Here is an 18,276-nt window from a genome sequence, read left to right on the forward strand (position 1 = left end):
GGTTTCATATTCAGCCTCTGAAATGTAAATGAATACCAATTAGTTGGTAGGCTGGAATGATACGTAAGGGCAAAGTCTTGGCCAAGGGGCTTAAGGCTGGCCAGGTAAGACACCATGCTACCAATGAATGGTAACATCGTCAGCAAGGGATGTAAAAGAGGGATAAGAAAGAATGTTATTGAAAGTTTGACAACTGGTAAAGTGCAAATTTCAGCATGCTGCGCTACTCTCTAACTGCATCATAAATAGCCTTGCCATAAACCGCAGCCCTGTCGCTACTAACAAGACCACTACCCATCTTGTTCATGGTGTAAGAAATAGTCATACGTCTGTCAAGATCCATGATAACAAAAGAACCCCCCCAACCACCCCAAAAGCACACCTTGCCTTCTGGGATCCAGTCCAGTGCGACACACGGCGCCAATCCGAACCCAATTCCAACCCTAAAAGGCATTTTCAAAACCAAATCAGTCCCAGATTGCTGTTCTTCAAAGATCAATTTGACCGTTTCCTCCTTCAAGATACGCTTTCCTCCAGTTTCACCTCCCAAAGTAACAACAGACAGGATACGTGCGAGAGATCGTGAGTTGCCGTGACCGTTGGCAGAGCCTATTTCTGCATTCCTCCAGCCTTCACTGTTTGCGCAATTGGGATCCACGGGCGGGTTGAGCAATGTTCTTGCTTGCACAGACCCAACCTCAAAATCCATCGAGATACCCGAAGCGTCTGGAGGTATGATTGGCGTAACCCGGTCCAATGTCTCCTTTGATGCACCAATCTGGAAGTCGGCGTCTAATGGACCTGAGATCTCGGTTGCGACAAATTCGCGCAATGATTTGCCAGAAACTCGCCGAACGAGCTCTCCGAGGAGATGACCATACGTCAAAGCATGATATCCAGAGGCTGTACCCGGTGTCCACCATGGAGCTTGGCGTGCTAGCATTGCTGTGCTTTTCTTCAAGTCATACATGTCTTCTGTTGAGAGAGGCTCTTCCCAACCTGGAACACCAGAGGCGTAGGAGAGTAAGTGTCGGACAAGAACGTCTTCCTTGCCGTTCTGCCCAAATTCGGGCCAGTATTTTGAGACTCGTTCGTTAACGTCGATCAATCCTCGATCAACAAGGATGAGTACCGCAAGACTGGTGACTGTCTTTGTGCTGGAGAACACATTGACAATGGTATCCTTATCCCAAGGTTCCTTGCGTTCTTGGTCTTTGTGTCCACCCCACATATCCACCACCACTTCATCGTCAATGTTGATAGTGATGGAAGCGCCAAGCTCCTCACCAGACTTGATGTAGTTCTCGAGGATGGAGCGAACACCCTCGAACTTGGGGCTGCAAATACCGTGAATGGCTGCCATTTTGATCTGGTTTCTTCGTTAGAGTTGAGTATTGTAATTGCTGGGATTTGAGGGGTATCAGATGCATGAACTTATAATGTCGGCAAGCCCAGCGTAAGCGGTGAATGTATTGAGGTATACGCGGTTAATAAATGATGCTAGCAGGTGGGGTAGACGAAACTAATATGAATTCGTAAGTTGGCCTGAGCATTTACCTAGGTAAGTAGATGAAGCATCTTAAAAGTCTCCACTGATATCCACCCGAAAAACATCGTGAGGAGAATCTAGACTAGTGCCTAAAGCTTTTCTAAGTGAAAGACGAGAAATATGCTAGTCTAGTATTTCACAAATACATTTGGCATATAGCCGTTGTGTTGTCCCTAAGTCCTAGACTATCTTCGGACTAGCATCCTTAACCTCCGATTTATTAAAGACAATCCAAAGCATATAGCAAACATTAACCCTGTATTAGAATGCGCCAAAGAAGTAAAGGTTTCGCATTGTAAAGAAAAAGATTGGGAAGCCCATAGTGGTGCAGTTGATTAATGTCCATTCCCGCAAATTCAACAGCCGTTGGGAACCCATGCCCCAAGCGGTAACACCGATGTGGCCCAGATCCCCCCACCATAACGCCGATAAATATATCGATATAACAGCAGGGTCGCTTGTTGAGTTCATAATGCTCAGACCCAAGATGGCGACGAGGAGGAAGAGATTGCCCAGCTGATACGTAACGATCTTCTCAGATGGCAGCAAAGTGTGCGAGATGGGCATTGGCGTCTGAGCAAGGGCGAGGTAGTGAGGGGTAAAGGAGGCAACGGCGAAACCAAGGATTTGCAAAGTCGGTTCCAGCACGCCGAAGATGTAATAGGGTATTGTGGATTGTGCCATGATGGAAGTGGATGCAGAGCCGGAGGATGGTATCAAGGAGGGGACAAGATAGTTCAATGAGGATTCGGCAACAGCGCGAAGGAGGAGAAATGCTGAGTTTGAAGTGAGTATAGGAATATCCATACAATGTCTTTGGTTATATATACAAGAATAGGGCTCTCGGTCCTCGGGAACTCTAATCAAGCAGAACGACTGTTGTGAGCGGCCGCGGAGGCATCGCTCAACGGTTGTCTCCGGTGTGGGTCTTCCGTAAGCGGCAACCCCACCTCACTTTCGGCCTCTCGGGCTGTTCGGTCAAGCATAGGTAGGGCAGGATCCCGTCTTCTTTGTCCGTGTTCAGGCTGGCTGACCGGACTGGAATGAATCGGTCAGAGATGTATAAATCCCACCTCGATATCCAGGATTTCGTGAAGTAATGTCCTCACCCAGTTTTCCTGCCTCATTACCAAGTCTACTTTGCTTATTACCACAGACATTTCTTCATCAATTCACAATCACTTGTTTATTCGCTTCCTACCATGTCTACCCTAGCAATTGCTGGTGGCACTTCGCCCAGCCTCGGTCGGGCAATTGTCGCCGCCGTCTTTGCGCAAACTTCATGGAACGTCCTCATTCTTTCACGTTCAACGCGCCCGCCCATTTGGCTCCGCGCAATCGATCAAGATGCTAAGCGTCACAAGATTGCTGCGGTCGACTACCATTCCGTCCACTCCTTGGCCACTGTCCTTAAAAGCCATGGGGTCCATACCCTTATCTCCGTCACCTCGGCTGTCGACGGTACTCAGGCACAGACTCAGATCAATCTCCTCGAGGCGGCGATAAGTGCTGGCTGCAAACGTTTCGCCCCATCTCAATGGGGCTTCGGGCCTACTGGTTGGGACGAAGTTGAATCACTCAAGTGGGGGAATCAAGGTGTGAGAGAGGAATGCGACAAGCACCAGAATCAGATCGAGATCGCTTACTTCAACCACGGTTCGTTCATGAACTACATTGGCCATGGCATATTCACAACTCCGGAGCCTGAAGATACTGCCGACGAAGCCTTGGCCAAGTACAAAGCCGGTAAGGGCTATAAGAAGGGCGAGGATGCGGCATGTGAGGGACTCCATCGACAAGGCCCATTGGCGGACCAATCTGGAGCTTACCTCGTTGGATTGAAGAACAGCATCGCGGAGCTTCCGGTCAAGGATGATGGCCAGTGGCCGCGTATCACCTTCACCTCCATGACGGACGTGGGAAAGTTTGTTGCCGCGGCTCTCGACCTACCGAAATGGGAGAAGGAGCTAAGTATGGCCGGAGACACCTTGAGTATGGGTGAACTGCTGGCTTCCGCAGAATCTGTGACAGGGAAGAAGTTCAAGGTTACTCCGCTCAGACGGCAGGATCTCCTCGAGAGGCTGGCAAATACCAGCCACGACGATTTCATGGCACGTTTGTGGATCGAGTTTAATCTGGCCTATATCCGAGATAGGGATGATGAGGTTGTTCTGCGACCTACGCTGAACCGACTGTGTCCAACTGTGAAGCCTGTTTCTGTCCATGAGTATATGGAGAAACATTGGCAGGAATCATTAGGATATTAGATGTTCTTAGCCTCCTGTTAGAAGGGGGCGCATATAGTTCTGGAACCTTGAAGTATTCTTGATAATTATATCGGTCATTATTTCTATCGAGCAGTACTGCTGAGTGAAAATATATTTATGATATTTAATTGTTAACTTGGAGTCGACCTTTATTCTTAGACTGCGCAATATAAATAATATCAATTTGATAACTATACTTCTATGCTTCACATGCCTGGTAAACTAGACAAGCCCATTTTCTGCTACTGCACTTCTAGCTCTAGTCTCAATGCTATTGCTCTTGAATGCCAGACTTTACACGGGTCTCGTTGGACAGCAGCGTGTCAATTGCTGGGTGACAATCCAATGGCCCCCGCAAACGCGAATCCTCCATAAACTTCTTCTCCCTTGTCATCCTAGCCTTGATCAATAATCGCCTTATGAGCTGCCAAAGCAGGACTTGCTGTTGAGCACCATTCCCCTCACCCTGAAACCTACTACGCACCAACCCTTCGATGGCGTTCCAGGCGCGGTCGACGAGGTCACCGCTCGAGTGTCTACTTAGCTCAGAAAGTAGGATTATTACTGAATGCCACTGGAAGTCTTTTCCAAAATACCACCGCCACTGAAAAGCTCGGGGGTCGTCATCAAGGCGGTTTCCTTCCTCAATGACTGCTAACGAAGCCTCAAAGAGCTTTTCAACTATGTCCGAGGGGAGCTCCGTTATTTCTTGGGGTATTGTCGCAGGACTGTAAACCACTATCCACATCTTGGACATAACGAGATGAGCATAGGTGGAGGCGACCCATGCAAACGGCTGACTGACATCCAGGTTGGCTAGGTATGTCTCCTCGATCTTTTGGTGACTTTGAGCGACCCAACCTTTTCTCTCATCTTCAGTCGATTGGTAATATAGGCCCTTGGAAGGTAGGCTGCTGGGGTCTTCCAAGCTCAACAAGACGCGTCGGAGAGTGTTTGTAAACTCAAATGCGATCAAGCTGATGGTCATTTCTGTGAACCCTACCCGAGACTTTGGAAGCTCATCCATCTTTTCAGAAAGATCTGCGTCGTCCACATTTAGCGGCATCTGAGTGTCGAACTGCATTTCCGCGATGAGAGGGGCACGCCCATTTTCTTCCCTATGGTCTCCTCGTCAGTTGTCTGGTATTTACGGTATCCACAGACCATTGTTGAGTACGCATCAACCGATCCAGGGAGGGAAGGAAACTTACGATATTCGCGACTCAAGCTCAAGTAGCTGCCACCATAGCCTTCTACTCATCTCAACGGAGAACGGGGAGAGGTGACTCCAATGAAGGCTATCTCGATGGAGACCGAATGACTGCGCTGCCCTCGAGGCAAGCCCCATCAATGTCCACATGACTTTAGCGTCTGCTTCACTTCTTAGCGCAGCCAGATATATGATATGTGCTTGCATGGTTGTAAGGTTGGTGGCCTCGATGAACCCTGCACGTGCTGAGGCTTGTTCATAGCCTAGGCGGTAGTAGGCGGATAGATCGTTACGGGACTCGCCGAACACAAACTTGCATTCGTCTGCTGTCAGGGATCGGATGGCAACTACGGAAGTCAGTCTGTGTCCCACTTGGCTGGGCTTGAATCTGTGAGCAAGCTAACTGTAGGATATGGCGAAGATGAGGGCCTCGGCTTCTCTTGAAATGGGCTGCAGATTGCTAGCAGCTGTTATGACACGTTCCATCGTCGGAATGTGTAGGATCTTGATGATCGGATCGACTCTCGTCTTGAAACAATACCACAAGTCTATTAGTTGCTCATGGCGAACATTGAGCTCCTGAGGTCCGCACATGTGCAAATGGAAACCCAAGCCACCGCCCGTTGGAGCTTGAACTTGTCTACCATCCAGGTCAAGGGCCATATTTGGGCCACCAACCTGGAGAAACAACATCTCCATCAATACCATCTCATTAACTCATCGGTACGGTGGCTGCCACTCACCTCGTGTTGCAGGACGTTCATTAAACACGTGTTGACATAGCGGCCTCCTTTAGACCTGGAAAACAGTTGTTCCAAATTGGTCTCGATACTTGATTGAAGGCTGTGGCTCGAAGTGGTAGCTGAAGGGGTCAATGATTCTGCGCCACTCCAAGACGTCTCAACATCAGGGACCTTGCTTCCTCCAGGTTCGTGGAAAGATTGGACAGTTTCTTCGATTGCTGCGACGCGCTCAACGTACCGTCGCTTTGGATCCGGGCGTGTTAGAGACTTGGCGGAAGATCGACCTGAGCTTGGCGTGATACTTTCGATATTGGTTTTGATGCAATTGTTACAAGGCATACATTTGTCACCTGTCCAAACGAAGCCGCCGGCTTTTTGTTAGCTGCCCATCCAGTGAGGTCGCACGAGAGGGGGAATGGTCAAGTCAAGGCCGTGATATTACACTTAATCTTCCTTCTTCTACAGGCGAGGCATGTCCACAGACCAATTCGGGTATCCGAAGTCAGCGGGGCGTCCGGTTGTGCATTCTCCATCATGGAATTTCGGGATGCTGAGGAAGCTTGTCGTCGGTTTGAATTTGTTTCGAACAGAAGTTACTAATGGTAAGCCAGGGCCTGGTGAATCACACGGATCCCGCGCATCCCGACGCGGGGGCTTGAATTTGTTAGCGCGGTCTTGTGTTATCAGCAGCTATTTTCACCAGATAGGGCATAGAAAAGAGGATTAAAAGAGCCTTGTTTTTTCTATAAAAGGAAGGAAATCGGCTTGCTGTTTTAGGTAATAGAGCAGCTAAATTATATAATATAACCTTAATTAATCAGGGCTATATAAATATTAATATATTCCCTATTTAAATGCTAATATTATAAGCATTTAAATAAATAATAAAGCTTTAAAATACTTTAAAATGCGCTTAATAAAGCATTTAACTAGCTATAATATAAATAAAATAAATGCCTATTAAGTAATAATAAAGTAAATAACCCTATAATTATAAAATATAGCGCTATAGTATAGCTATAAGTATATGCCTTTTATATAAGAAATTCTTCCTTTCTTTTTTTTCTTTAATTATATTTTTTATAATAATAAGCCTACTATAATGCCTTATACTGCTTAATAAAATATATACTTAATATTTGCAATATTAATATATTATAGGCTAGAACTTAATTATCTGCCTATACCTTTAGCGCTTTTATTGCCTATTGCCTTATAAGTTAAAGCTCTTTAAGCTTATAATATCTTATAATAGCTAACTCTTAAGTAGCTTAATAAGAAGCAGAGGAATACTATATATATAGCTGCTATATATATTATATAAATAATATATTAGCAGTTAATATAGCTTATTAATGCCTTTATTACTACTACTAAGATTACTATTATTACCTTTACCTATAAGCTTTAATACTATAATCTAAGCTTAATTTATATAATTTAATGCTTTAAATAGCCTCTACTCTTTACCTATTATGCCTTTTAGGGTATTAGCCTTTTACTAACTTTATTAGTAAGTAGTTTTTTATACTTTATTTAAGGTATTTTTATAGTCTTTTTATAGGGATTAAGGAGGATTTACTTTGCTATTATATTATTTTTAGTAATTTCTAGCGCTATATACTATATTTTTTAAGTAATTATAGTTATAAGGCTATATAAATATATTTTATTTTTTTTAATTAAGCTTCTTATTAACTTAAATTATATTCTTAGGCCTCTTTAGCTTAATCTTTTAATCTATTAGCTAGCTAATATAGCTAATAGGATAAGAAATAATATCCTTACCCTAGATAAGCTTAATAAGCTTAATAATATAAGTAAAGCTTTCTTTTTCTTTTTCTTTACTTAATTAAGCTTACTTTATTAATATATAAGTTAACTTAGTAATATAAGAAGAGAAAAAGCTTAAGAAGAGTATTAAGAGGCTTTTACCCTTATTTAAAGAGAGGTTTACCTCTTTATATTACTTTAATATAGTAAAGCAGGCCTTTATTACTTTAGGCCCTTTAGGCTATAAAGTTCTCTTTTCTTTTACTAAGGCTATTACCCCTACTACTTAGATATAAGTTTAATATTATATTCCCTAAGTATTATATATAAGCTAATATTATAAATAGCCTTACTAATAATACTACTTTTAATGCTTTTTTCTATGCTATTATAGCTAGGGTTATAGCTTTATTATAACCTTAATAATAGCTATAAATGCCTATTAAGTATATTAGTTTTCCTTTTTCTATGCGCTTTAATACTTAGTTTTTATATATATACTGCATTAAGGTATCTAGGCTATCCTTTCCCTTTAGTATAAAGGAAGTAAATAAATATATCTTTTTATATACTTTAATACTTTTTACTTTTTATTTCTTTACTCTATAATAACTTATAATATATTTAAAAGCTCTTTAAAATACTTAAACTATTATTATAATAATGCTTTTATAAGGCTATCTGCTAATATATTAACTATTAGTAAATATATAATTTTAAATAACTTTTTTAAATACTCTTGCCTTAATTATATACTTTAAATATTAATATAATAAAGCCTTATAATTATTTAAAAGCTCTAATTAATTATAAGTCTAATAGTTTATTAGTTATTATATTTAATATTATAAGGTAATTCTAGATTAAAATATAAATCTTAAAAAAGGCACTTTATTCCTATTATTTTCTTTGCTATATACTTTAAAGTAAATAGCTTAGCTTTAGTAATTAAAGTTATTACTATTAATTGCTTTAATGCCTTTTAATAAATTACTTCTTTAAATAAGCTTATAAAATAGCCTTATAATAACTTCTATATACTTATATTATTAGTAAATAAAGTATTACTTATAATAATAAAAGCTTATAGCTTATTATATTTACTATAGATTAGGCTATTAAATCTTATAAGGTAAAGATAATAAATTGCTTAAAGAGTAGCTCTTTTATAATAAGCACTTAAATTAATAAGGAATTATAATAGTAAGCTAACTATAAAGGCAGTATTAGATTATAATATAACTGCTATATAAAGTAAGGATTTAATAATTTCTTAATACTTCTTTATCTTATTAAGTAGCACTTAATCTTTATAAGGCAAAAGCTTTACCTATAAGATTAAGGTTAAAGGGAAGCTATTCTAAGTATCTTAGCTAAATTTAATTACTATTTTTTTAATATATAAATTATAATATAAAGAGATAATGCAATTTAGCTAATCTCTAATAATCTTAATACTAAGAAATTACTTAGCTTTTAAGTTATATATAAGTTTAAACCCTTTATTTTCTTTTAGGTATTTAATAAGCTTTAGAGTAGTATTTAAGTTACTTTTATAATAGAAGATTAGGATATTATTAATAAAGAAGATTAGGTATATCTCTCTCTTTAGGTTATAGAAAAGGCAGGGTTTTTCTATACTTTATTTAAGTCTAAATTTATATAATTTAATAGTAAATATATTAAACTAAAGCTTAAGTAAATCTCTAAGCCTATAAAGAGCTTAATTAATCTTAAGGATAAAATTATACTCTTTAAATCCTAGGGGAAAATAATAAAATATATAAAAGCTGCTTTATTATCTTTATATATTTATAAATATATTCTTAATATCTAATTACTTAATTTTAAAATTAAATTAAGTAGCTAAAGCTATTATTAGGTAAAAAGAATATACTATAAGTATTACTATATATATACTTTTAAGTATTATATCTTAAAAGTTTCTATATACTATAATCTATACTTTATAGTATAATAAAAACCTATCTTAATTATATTTATATATAAGTATTTACTTTATTAATAAAGGCTTAATTATAGCTTCTTTTTACTTAATCTTCCTTTAAGTCTTCTTTTTAAGGAGCTTTATAATCTTTATATATACTGCTTACTTAAATAGTATAATAAATTAATACTTCTTAAGCTATTTCTATATCTTTAATATAAATAGAAGGCTATTCTAATAATATTTCTAGTTATCCTTAGGAATAGCTATTATTATAATCCCTGCTTAAAGATTACCTTCTTTCTTATTAGCTATATAAAGAATTATAATAAATACTATTTTAAGCTTATTAAAATCTTTATATACTTCTTTTAGCTAATTAAGTATAAAGAAAATATTAAATAAGTTTCTATAAAGCTTATATAATTATTAATTAAAGGTAATATTATGCCTTTACTCTTTAGCTTCTTAAACTTATATACTTTAATATATTAATTCTTAAGCTAAAGTACAATTTGCTTTATTTCTTAATCCCTTTAGCTAACCTTATAGTTAGGCTAAAGGCTACTTTAAGTAATTATAATTTCCTTTTAAATTAAATATAACCTATACTTTAAAAGGCTTAATTAAGTTATCTAAAGCTTATACTATTATTAATAGTAATAACTCTCTTATTATTATCTGCAGGCTATATTTAATGCTTAATAAAGACTTAGCTTTAGCTTTACTTATTCCTTAAGTATTCCTGCTTAAATCTCCTACTTCTTTATAAGTAGGCAAAATATTACTTACTTATAATAGTAAGCCTACTATATTAGCTCCTTTATTTACTTGCTTATCCCCAAGGAAGTTATTATTTATCCTAGCTTATAATATATCTATTAACATTAGATGCTGCTCTAAAGAGCAGCCGAATCACGTGACGCAAGCTCAGCCAATCAGGGCTATGCAAATGTCAACATCTTGCCACCACATATTTACAGAGTACGGAGATTTCCGATGATGCGTATAAATCGTGAACGTGGATGATAGAGTTTAGAGATTTCTAATTGAATTGATAGCAAACGCTAAAGTATAGACATGAAGCTAAATATGTACAAATGCATTTTATCCAATAACCAAACGAAAAACACCAGCATAAACATTCTAAATCATTCTAGTTCAACAGCTCACTCAAGTCGCGCTTGGCGTTCCTCTTCAGACCGCACTTGTTGAGGCAAGCATCAATACCAAGAGCAATGTTGGCAGGGATGTGTTCGCGGAAAGACTCAATGTCCTTGCCATCGATGGTCTGGACACCGCCCAGTGTAGCTTGGACGACATCTCCATTGAGAGAGAAGAAGTTTTGGGCAACCTGACTGACACCAGGGTCGACGTTGTCGAAAGCAGCGACAAAGACGGCGTCCTCGCAATCAGGGTTGAACTCTTGGTGGATAGCACCCTGGGGGAAAACGGACATTTGGAATGTGTCCATGGTGTTGGCGATGGGCTTGACGCCATTCTCGACGACAAAGTTGGTGACGAGACGGCCCTTGACGATGATGTTAAGCTCGGTTGCTCGGTTGTGGACGTGGGCGGTGTTCATTCCACAAGGACCGAGGAAAGCAACTGTCATTGAAGCGCCATTGCCGATAAGAGCGGGCATGGTCAGAGAGGTAGCGGAAACGGATCTGCCACCCTTTCCCTTGGACTCTCCAGATCCAGTGGCGGCTCTGAAGTCAAAGACGTAATCTCCAGGTTGGTTCAAGAGCTTGACTCGTTCGGCTTGTGTGGGGGCGGTGATAATCTTGGAGATAAGATCTCGGTCACCACTTCGTGTGTTGATTGGTACAATGGGGGGAAGCTGGTCATCAATGCTATCAGCTCTGGCTTGGTGGGCAGATGATTGAGGAGCCCAGGGAGCAGCGAGAGCTGTGCTGGCAAGGAGGAGAATAGATGTGAACTGCATTTTGGTGGATTGTTTGTGGTGAAAATGAAAAGGGTATCAATGAAATATTTGTAGTAGTAAAGATATGCTGTTGAGATGTTGCTATGCAAGTGACTGATGATGCTGAATTGATTGATGGTGATGATGTTTTTTGAACCGAGATGCAATTGTTCTTATATGTTTCGTCTTGTTATCGAAACAAGTCAATATCGGCTTGTCGGTGACCAAATATTTTCGGCCCCCCGTCTAATGTCAGCACTACTGCATATCTAATTTCAAATCTTCTGCGTTCATCTAAGTCGGTGAGGCTGTGGTGGTTCAGACTTATCCCGTTGTGCATAGCAAGTCAGTGACATTTCTCACGATTACCAACTGGCACAAATTGCTCCACGTCGAAGGATCACTCAGCCCGGACGGAAATAGAGCTCTGACAAGGGTCATGGGTCGGTAAGTTCCTCCTTTTAGTGGGACCCTAACAATAACGTGGTCGCCTAGTGCTGATATTACTGCGCCACGCATCAGCAATTGGGTGGGACAAGGGCAAAACTAATCAAATCCTTCTGCACTTTGTTTTGGGACTTTGGAGTAGGATTTTCTCCTAAGGCTGATAGTAAGCAGAGTCAAATTTCCCTCCAATGTTATTGGTTATGCGACGTGGCAGTGTTAGCTGTCAGGCATGCCTAGTCTGACGCCAAGCGAGGCTGACTTCCCCGATTACCCAGATTTCTCGGATATCTCTATCGTCTCCCGAAGCCAAGCCATTGGGCGTTTGACACATGACAATCAAATAAGAATATAAGGTCCCCGCGTGCAAAGGCTTATGTGGAGGACTAGACATAAGCTTATCCAACAACTCTATTTTCATCATGGACTTGAGCATACCCTCTGGATACGATTCATACTCGAACCGACTTGACCCTCATGATGAAGTCGACAATGGGCATGTTGAAAAGGCAGCTCGTCTGAGTTTAGATGAACAATCTCTTCTCAAGCAGCAGCGCGCAGCGCCAAAGTCGAAGGGGGGTGCTCTGGATAGCATCCGCCTTGCCTTGCGAGTTCTCATTCTACTTGTCAACCTCAGCATTCTTGGTTTACTAGCACATGGGGTTAATGTTTGGCAAACAACACACAACTCCATTGACAGAAACGAGGATGGCTGGGTGAGAACTCGATGGCCCTCCATCAAGATGCTCTCTACGTGGCTCATGCTGGCTATGGCCATTTTTGCAAGCGTCGTTCAACTTGTCGCTCTCGTGACGCGTCTCAGTTTCGTAAGTGTTCCGATACCTCCAATCATACAAAATCTAATTATGTCATAGTTCCGCTCGATGCGCGATGGAGCAGTACACAACGTCGCTGTCTTTATTAGCTCTGGAATGGTCATTGCTGGCTGGATCGCAGCATCCGTTTACCTTATTGTCGATAAAGAAGTCCTCAAGAACAATCACTGGGATCTTTGGTCTTGGTCATGCCAGAACAACACGCGACAAAGCTACATACCTTGGGCGAATTTGTGTACTGAGATGGTGAGTTACTTCTTTACGTAATGGATCCGATTGACAAGAGCTAACTCTATCTACAGACTTATACCTATGCTGCAAGTCTGGGTGTGATGCTATTGGAAATCGTTAGCTTGGTACTCTTTGTTTCCTCGTTGAGGGGTATGAACATCCTCGGCAAGTACAACAGGGCTAGTACGATCTAGAATCTCGGTTTGCGACAGAGCAGTGCTTTCAATTGTATCGATAGATATACCTCGTCGTCTACGTATATAGTCCCAAGAACAGAATTTGAGGTTGCTTTCCCACTGAATGATAAATTGTTACTGTGACTTTCGAGGTGGAGTTGTGAGACTTGTCAGCAAATTATCCTTGTATAGAAACCTGTCCGAACGATAGGCCCAGAAGTGCAAGCAGCACCGCAAGTGCAAGGTATAGAGTTACAATGAGTGAGAAAGCCAAGACTGACTAATGCGACTTGTCTGCCTATATAACGACGACTTGAATGAAAACCTGTCCTAGCTATTGTTTCCCTTTTTTACATTACAAAAACCCCGCACAACCTCTTAAATCGCTCTAAATCACTTTGATCCAGCAAGTTACCATTGCGGAAATATTGAAGACTTGGTAACTCAGGTCCATAACAGAGACAGAATGGCAGTTTCTCCAGAGGCCTACGCCATCATATCGCAAAAAAAGGCTAAATACTGCCGTCTGGCCGACACTCAACAATGGGACAAGTTCGACAGTATCATGCTCCCCAATGCGACATACTCATTCCACGACCCTGATGGAAGCGTAATTATACGAGACGGCACGACCTTTTCCTGGTCATCACGAGACGAATGGGCTGCGTTCTTCAACAATGAGAATAAGGAAATACAAGCCATTCACAACATCGGCCCTCCAGAGATGGAACAGGTCGCGCCAGACGAGATCAAGGCTGTTTGGTCGGTTATTTATCACGCCGGTAACAAGAATGCTGAGTCCGGGGTTCATGGGACTGGTGGTGGATACTATCACGAGACGTGGAAGAAGGTTGGTGACGACTGGTTCATGCAGACACTGAGGATGGACAGATTGTATTGGAAGATGTTAGTACATTGACGAAGTAATAAAAATAATTTCTTTTTTCTTATATAATAAGAAAGGAGCCTTTTTTAAATATCATTAATATCTATTTTCCTTTACGTAGGTAAATACAGTAACGAGGACTTTATACGTTTATACGTCTTGAATTTTACTATCTAAGGTTAGACGCTCCACCAATCACAGCTCTGCGTTTGCTGACAGTATAACTGGCAGCTTTACTAATTACAGCCCCGCATTTACTCACAATACCTACGGTACACCACTTTCATAACCTGGTCTTTCTCTCTTTCTTTACCTTATTATTTACCCAGCAAAAATGTCTTCTTACTCTAGCGCCGATGATGAATACGACTCTGACGAGCCACCCGAGCTAGACCTTGATATAGAAGAGCTGAAGATCCGCGCGACCGAAGCCATGCGCGCGACGTGCACTACCGTTGAGCGGCTCACGAGAGGTTCCTGGCACGAGATCTTTGCGCTTGGGTTCGAGGAGACTGATGCGACACCCTATGAGTCACTGAAGCGCGCTAAATACTCTTGCATCGCCCGTTTCGCCCGCGTCAAGGGAAACGATGCCAAGGAGGAGAGTGAAGTTGCCACGATCCGCTACCTCAAGCAGCACACCAGCATCCCCGTTCCCGAGATCTATCATCAAGACCTGGACCCCGAAAATACTGTTGGTGCTGCTTTTGTTCTCATGGAAAGGCTTCCCGGTCGTCATCTTTACAAGACCTGGGATGACATGTCGCTTGAGAAGAAGAAAGTGGCCGTGTCCGAGATTGCATCCATAATCGTCGAGTTCGCTTCCCTCAGGTTTGATGAAATTGGATGTCTCACCCAGGACGGCCTTGGTCCAATTCTAAGCCCTTGCTACAAAGAACCTCAGGGACCGTTCGACTCCTCACTTACCTATCTGGAATCTTTCATATCGCCAGACAGAATTGAATCATCCGAGTTGGCACAGCTCTTCCAGCAAATTAAGAGCGAATTAGCAATCTCCGTACACAGTGAAAACGCTATCTATCTCAAGCCTCCGTTTGCATTCATTCATGCCGACTTTGACGCCCAGAATATGCTATTCCTGGAGTCCCCAGATGGTTCAGGCCCAAAGCTTACGGGACTGATTGATTTCGAATTTGCTCATACCGGCCCGCTGTACTATCTTTACGAATACCCCATCTTCATCCAGGATGTATCATGGTCTAAGCACTTGTATGCTGAGAATGCGATTCTTCGGCGTCATTTCATTTCGCAGATCTTCGATGGGTTGCCCAATTTAGAGGCTCGAAAGGTCTTTATTGCAGCCATCAATGCGAAAAGCTTTCTCCTCAACAGCTTTCAGGATTCATTCATGACAATGCAGTGTTCTGAAGACACCCTCATTCAGTCAGCAACTTACTACTTAAAATCGCTAAGAGACGGAACAGGTCTTGCATATTCGGGTCGACTTGACTACAAAGCGGAGTTTTACTCTGATGAAGGACATCCTATGGGCACAGCTGCACCGATGACTACCAAAGAAATACGGGATTGAGTAATCGAGAACAAAGCGCTCGGGGCATAATTGTAAACAGATTTCAATAACTTTGAATATTACATATATGTAGATGTCTAAACCATAGCGGCAGTTTCCTACCTCAGAGAGTCAGAAGACAGTACTCGGGCCAGATAATGAAACCAATTTATTCAAACACAATTGATCAATGACACCCACATTCCCCGCAAATCACAATTACCTCCACACGCCCTTGTCGTCCACCAAACATAACCCGGCTGGGACAGTATCAGACCACACACACAAACTGGATCTATCAAATGCAGCTACTTGTAGGACAAACGTCAGAAAAAAGAGTACAGGGTACAGGGTACGGGATACAAGGTGGAAGGTTTTGGTCAGAGCAAGCCTACCGGAAGATATTTAGTTGTCACACCTGGCACAGTTCTCGTCATAGTCCTTTTTACATTGCTGGCACGACTCGGTCTTTGTCTGCACCCACTCCGTGTGACCATCGGCGCATGTCCATTGGTGCCTGGTACAATGACCGTTCCTAGACATTTGCTTCGTCCTTTTCTTGCAGACCGGACAGTGGTGCTTCGACGGGTAGGGGGGCATAACTCTATATGGCTTCTGGTAACACTTTTAAATGCTGTAAACTCAATAAGCAGAAGAAGCCTTCAAGTTAGGCAATTTTGAAGGCAATGACGAAAGTGATCAAGGATGGTTAAGGATGAGAGGATAACGTTGAAGAAACCAATGTTATATATGAATTTGAAAACAACGAAATCATGACTGATCTTCAGTCGGCCACACGCTGCACTACGACTGTATCGGATGAGGATTCTCACATGTAAAACGGGCGGCTAGAGTAAGATTGCTATTGGACTTGATCAAGTTATGATCACAATCCTCACTTCTGCAGAGCCATCACTGTGACAGCAGTGCATATAGCCAGTTAAGACTGACTGCATAAAATGTGCGGGGTTATGGGTATGTTCTTTCCTACTTAGACAACGACTTAGGGCCGTACCTTCAGTACCTCCCTGGCGACTGTTTAATCCTGGTGCAGCGAATCTGGTGGTTGGTGGCCTCGGTGGCATTGGTGCATTCTTGAGCAAGTGGACGGTTGAGCAGGCTGCGAAGGCAATGTATCTATCTGTCATGCAGCCACGCAGTCATCGTACTAGGCTGCCAACTGCTTCACGGACCAGTTCTGTCGCCTCCCGCATCGCCAAGGATTGCCATGCGGCACAGTTAGTCTTAATGTGGTATGTGGCGTTGGATTCAAGCGCTGGAATCAAGGTAATATGCAGCATCAGATCCGCAACGGCTACTGCGTCACAGTTGATCGCAGGCTTATGGAGTTTCCGATATGGTCCCATTCTGTCGTGATGACTTTAGCGTTCGGAAGACCGATGGCATCTTTGCCTCGGTGACTATGTTAATTTAGCTATGTGAGCTACTATATGGGCTTCGTACATAAACTCATCCCTATTGGAGTGAGATGTTCACTAGACTCTTCCTGGTAAACATGCATGGTGTAGGAGGTGCTTTGACAGGTGGGGTAGCAGGCGTTGACTTGAGAAATCGGCTCTGCCTTGTAGGCCCTGTAACTTGAGTCTTGATGTTCCGCTAACCTCTAGCCTGTCAGCAACACTAGCAAGCAATCAACTAAGCTGCTTAACGCCTAATGGCAACTGGCAACCCCATATTAGGCCTTTATCCACTTATTATATGCGGTAATGTGATGACCAGCTGTTGTAAAATGCAGTGAAAGACGCTTTCAAGTTTATGCAAATGAAACAAAATGAGCGTACTTGCCAACACGATAATCTAATATCGCCATAATGTCAGATCTCTGAGAAGATAGAGACTATTACGAAAGGAAAAAAATGTAAATTCAGAAACGTAAGGTAAATAGATATAGCGAATGTAAAGAACATATTCTCCTCAATTCAGCACGTGCAACATACTTCCACAAAAACCCATAGCCTCACCTCGAAGTTCAAATATCATTCTGGTAGGGCCAGTTTCCACCTAGTAGACTGAGCTTTCTGGGGGTTTTCGCAAGCATGTGCCTAACGCAGAACTTGCTGCAGCTGACCAAAAGAGGACAGCCTGATCTAAGGTAGTAAGTATGTCCAACAGAAACCATATCACTACCGAGACAATGCATTCCGCTTCAGGGAGCTGCAGTAATACAAGGGAATTGTCTAGGGGTTAGATGATTATATGACTAACCATTTGTGATCTAACTCTTGTCCACTTGGGGGTGCATTATGAGAATGTCTAAACATATTGTCAAGACCTGCAATCCCGCCAATGTGTTGTCCAAGCATAACGGGCCGGCGCAATCTACTGGATGGACATGTGCTGGCAAAATACTAGTGGTGGTTGCAAATTTAGTGTCACCACCCTTAGAGATTTCCCCTCGCAGCTGCCTAGTTGGAGGCGCCTTGGTGATATCCTCTCAGAAAACATGGTAGAGGGTCTTATTTACTCTTCGATAAGTACCCAAAAATAAATATCATCTACGACAACTTCGTTGACAGAACCACAATTTTGTTTCGCCGTCTCTATCGGCCTCAGCTGTACTGGTCAACTATCATACGCTTCTATTATCACTTTACTCGCCATCGGATTGCAATGTATACACCATTAGACAGAACTCTGGAACAAATCCGCATTTTAGTGTTACTACCTGGTGCACACGATGATCCCATACGTTGTGAGCTTTCAATTGAAACTACAAAGGCTGATTTCGATGCAT

At 41.8% G+C, this 18,276-nt stretch overlaps 8 protein-coding genes across 8 annotated transcripts; 4 read left to right on the forward strand and 4 right to left on the reverse strand.

Moving 5' to 3' along the window:
* Positions 1-223: 223 nt before the first annotated feature.
* On the reverse strand, positions 224-1,363 carry FSST1_002816 (beta-lactamase/transpeptidase-like protein; the record flags this gene model as incomplete). Its single annotated transcript, XM_083228840.1, has 1 exon — positions 224-1,363. The coding sequence occupies one exon, from the start codon at positions 1,361-1,363 to the stop codon at positions 224-226; it is 1,140 nt and encodes a 379-aa protein (XP_083086246.1).
* A 447-nt stretch (positions 1,364-1,810) lies between these two features.
* FSST1_002817 (uncharacterized protein) lies at positions 1,811-2,233 on the reverse strand (the record flags this gene model as incomplete). The annotated part of the gene is made up of 1 exon (XM_083228841.1): positions 1,811-2,233. The coding sequence occupies one exon, from the start codon at positions 2,231-2,233 to the stop codon at positions 1,811-1,813; it is 423 nt and encodes a 140-aa protein (XP_083086247.1).
* Positions 2,234-2,751: 518 nt separating this feature from the next.
* FSST1_002818 (uncharacterized protein) lies at positions 2,752-3,816 on the forward strand (the record flags this gene model as incomplete). Its single annotated transcript, XM_083228842.1, has 1 exon — positions 2,752-3,816. The coding sequence occupies one exon, from the start codon at positions 2,752-2,754 to the stop codon at positions 3,814-3,816; it is 1,065 nt and encodes a 354-aa protein (XP_083086248.1).
* Positions 3,817-4,087: 271 nt separating this feature from the next.
* FSST1_002819 (Zn(II)2Cys6 transcription factor) lies at positions 4,088-6,302 on the reverse strand (the record flags this gene model as incomplete). The annotated part of the gene is made up of 5 exons (XM_083228844.1): positions 4,088-4,934; positions 5,028-5,373; positions 5,431-5,704; positions 5,770-6,119; positions 6,212-6,302. The coding sequence occupies 5 exons, from the start codon at positions 6,300-6,302 to the stop codon at positions 4,088-4,090; spliced, it is 1,908 nt and encodes a 635-aa protein (XP_083086249.1).
* Positions 6,303-10,646: 4,344 nt separating this feature from the next.
* Positions 10,647-11,438, reverse strand: FSST1_002820 (RmlC-like cupin domain-containing protein; the record flags this gene model as incomplete). The annotated part of the gene is made up of 1 exon (XM_083228845.1): positions 10,647-11,438. The coding sequence occupies one exon, from the start codon at positions 11,436-11,438 to the stop codon at positions 10,647-10,649; it is 792 nt and encodes a 263-aa protein (XP_083086250.1).
* Positions 11,439-12,283: 845 nt separating this feature from the next.
* Positions 12,284-13,122, forward strand: FSST1_002821 (uncharacterized protein; the record flags this gene model as incomplete). The annotated part of the gene is made up of 3 exons (XM_083228846.1): positions 12,284-12,688; positions 12,737-12,943; positions 13,000-13,122. The coding sequence occupies 3 exons, from the start codon at positions 12,284-12,286 to the stop codon at positions 13,120-13,122; spliced, it is 735 nt and encodes a 244-aa protein (XP_083086251.1).
* A 448-nt stretch (positions 13,123-13,570) lies between these two features.
* On the forward strand, positions 13,571-14,023 carry FSST1_002822 (uncharacterized protein; the record flags this gene model as incomplete). The annotated part of the gene is made up of 1 exon (XM_083228847.1): positions 13,571-14,023. The coding sequence occupies one exon, from the start codon at positions 13,571-13,573 to the stop codon at positions 14,021-14,023; it is 453 nt and encodes a 150-aa protein (XP_083086252.1).
* Positions 14,024-14,324: 301 nt separating this feature from the next.
* FSST1_002823 (phosphotransferase family protein) lies at positions 14,325-15,542 on the forward strand (the record flags this gene model as incomplete). The annotated part of the gene is made up of 1 exon (XM_083228848.1): positions 14,325-15,542. The coding sequence occupies one exon, from the start codon at positions 14,325-14,327 to the stop codon at positions 15,540-15,542; it is 1,218 nt and encodes a 405-aa protein (XP_083086253.1).
* Between the last annotated feature and the right edge of the window lie 2,734 nt (positions 15,543-18,276).

Source organism: Fusarium sambucinum, chromosome I (genome assembly GCF_050947815.1).
Source record: "Fusarium sambucinum isolate potato_lamoka chromosome I, whole genome shotgun sequence".
In the NCBI taxonomy this organism is placed as follows: Eukaryota; Fungi; Ascomycota; class Sordariomycetes; order Hypocreales; family Nectriaceae; genus Fusarium; species Fusarium sambucinum.